The sequence below is a fragment of the Fragaria vesca genome, linkage group LG1 (genome assembly GCF_000184155.1).
Source record: "Fragaria vesca subsp. vesca linkage group LG1, FraVesHawaii_1.0, whole genome shotgun sequence".
Classification (NCBI taxonomy): domain Eukaryota; kingdom Viridiplantae; phylum Streptophyta; class Magnoliopsida; order Rosales; family Rosaceae; genus Fragaria; species Fragaria vesca.
In genome coordinates, this window is record NC_020491.1 from 6060770 (window position 1) to 6063291 (window position 2522).

The following is a 2522-nucleotide window of genomic DNA, read 5'->3' on the forward strand; positions in this document are numbered from 1 at the left end:
ATGAATTTATATAGGGAGTATGGACGAGTGTAAATACATACATATATTATAGAGTCTGAGAGGCTCGATATTTTATGGGATAAAGGTTTTATCGCTTGCAGCATGCATTCGATTTTTCCTTAGAAATTAATTTGGGGAAACATAAATATTTTAATTATTAATTTATTTTTGTCCACTCACTCTAACGTTATTAAATGTTTTCCCCTGGGTCCCTTCGTTTTAAATTGCCCAGTCTGCAGAGTTCGGGTTGGATCTAGTAGGAGATGAGGCATAGTCACCCGCTTTTCGGCCAGTTTTCATCAGTAGGTTACCTGTTCAACCTACTTGTGTTTTCTTGCTTCCGCTTGTGTTTAGTAGCTCTGAATACTTTAGAATTTTTGTATATTATGTAAAGTTCAGAAGTGTAATATGAAATTTTCGACTTAGGGTTGTCCATCTGCAAGGGAGATTTTGCTTAATCTTTTCAGTAAATTTTCCTTGGAGGTGGTCCCCGCACGACTTACTCTGGGTTTCAGGGTGAAATTCGGGGTGGGTCGTGTCACAGACCCCATTGTACCATGGGTGTAATGTAACTGTCTTGGGTGCCATCATTGAACAAATTAAAACCAAAGTTGACAGCAATTGGTCGAATGTGTCATTTAACCGTAACTTGGTGAACATAAAGAAATTGCTTCCTCCAGGAAACAACTTTCCCAACAGCTTTGATAAGGTACAGAGTATGTTGAAAGATCTTGGCCTCGGTTATGAGAATATCGACGCATGCAAGAATAACTGTGTTTTGTTTTATGGAGTCATCAACAAAGACCTGGATTACTGTCCAGTGTGCAAAGCATCGAGGTGGAAGTCATCATCTTCTTCATCTAAGAAGAAAAGGATTCCAAAGAAGGTGCTTCGTTATTTCCCATTGATTCCTAGGTTGAAGCGTATGTACATGTCTTCAGACACTTCAGAAAAGATGAGATGGCACGGGGTAACGAGGAAAAATGATGACACTTTCAGACACCCTGCAGATGGGGAGGCTTGGAAATCATTTGACATATCATTTCTTGATTTTGCAGCAGACATTCGAAGTGTAAGACTTGGACTTGCAACAGACGGGTTTAATCCTACCGGAAACATGAATTTGTCTTATAGTATTTGGCCTGTTATTGTTGTGGTGTACAACCTACCTCCATGGATGTGTATGAAGAAGGAATTTAGTATGCTGACTTTGTTAATTCCAGGTCGTTATTCTCCAGGAAAATGTCTTGATGTGTACATGAGACCATTGATTGATGAGTTAAAAGAATTATGGGAAAATGGCGTCCCTACTTTTGACTGGTATAGTCAAACTTCATTCAGGATGAAAGCAGCAGTGGTTTGGACCATTAGTGATTTTCCTGGATACGGGATGTTGTCGTCTCAAACCACTAAAGGTTACAAGGCTTGCCCAATCTGCTTAGGAGACCTAAATGCTAGTTGGCACGCTGGAAAGGTGTGTTACTTGGGGAGTCGTACAGGGCTTCCGGAAGATCATCCATGGCGATTTGATGCGGCTTCATTCGATGGGAAGCAAGAGTTTGGTTTAAAACCCCAAGAGCGGTCTGGTGAGTGGATTTTGGACATGTTGAACTCTTTTGATTTCGGACGTCTTAGCAGTGATCCTGATGTGTTAGCTCGGAATCCAAAACGTCCTTCTAGATTGGAGAACTGGACGCACAAGAGTATATTTTTTGAATTGCCTTACTGGAAGAAATTGAGAATAAGGCATTGCCTTGATGTCATGCATATAGAGAAGAATGTTTGTGACAGCATTGTGGGAACAGTTTTCGGGTTTAAAGATAAGACTAAGGACACTATGAAGGCGCGTAAAGATCTTCAACTCATGAACATACGCCCTCACTTATGGCTAACAACGTCGGGGTCAAAGCCTCTTGCACATTACAGGATTAATCCGGCTAATGAGAAGAAAGTTTTCAAATGGTTTGAAGCTATTAAGTATCCCCATGGTTATGCAGGAAATATATCTCGATGTGTAAAAGTGGGGGAGAATAAGCTATTTGGATTAAAGACTCATGACTGTCATATCATGCTACAACGTCTTTTTCCAGTGGTAATTCGACCATATTTGCGTCCTGATGTGGTATAGAGCCGTTAGTAGCGGTGTCTAGATTCTTTCAGAAGTTATGTGCTAGAGAGCTAAAGAAGTCAGATGTCCTTGGATTAAAAGAGGACATTATCTACATCATGTGCAAGTTGGAGCGGATTTTCCCGCCTGCTTTCTTCGACATCATGATTCACCTCATGATCCACCTACCAGAACAAGCGCTGCTTACTAGTCCAGTACACTATACCTGGATGTTCCCACAAGAAAGGTACATCTCACACTTTTATCGCCAGTTTACATTTACATTTTATTGTTTGCACAATAATAACATCGTAAATTTTAGACAACTTGGGGAGTACAAAAAATATGTCGGCAATAGAGGAAAACCAGAAGGGTCAATAGCGAACGCATACCTCTTAAATGAGTGTGTAACTTA

At 40.4% G+C, this 2522-nt stretch overlaps 1 protein-coding gene across 1 annotated transcript; it reads left to right on the forward strand.

Annotated features, from left to right (window-relative positions):
• Positions 1-718: 718 nt before the first annotated feature.
• Positions 719-2128, forward strand: LOC101297093. Its single transcript, XM_004288888.1, has one exon. The coding sequence runs from the start codon at positions 719-721 to the stop codon at positions 2126-2128; it is 1410 nt and encodes a 469-aa protein (XP_004288936.1).
• The last annotated feature ends 394 nt before the right edge of the window (positions 2129-2522 follow it).

What these genes read in the sequence shown, in the direction of transcription:
- LOC101297093 (XM_004288888.1), top strand. Translation starts at nt 719, where the DNA reads ATGTTGAAAGATCTTGGCCTCGGTTATGAGAATATCGACGCATGCAAG.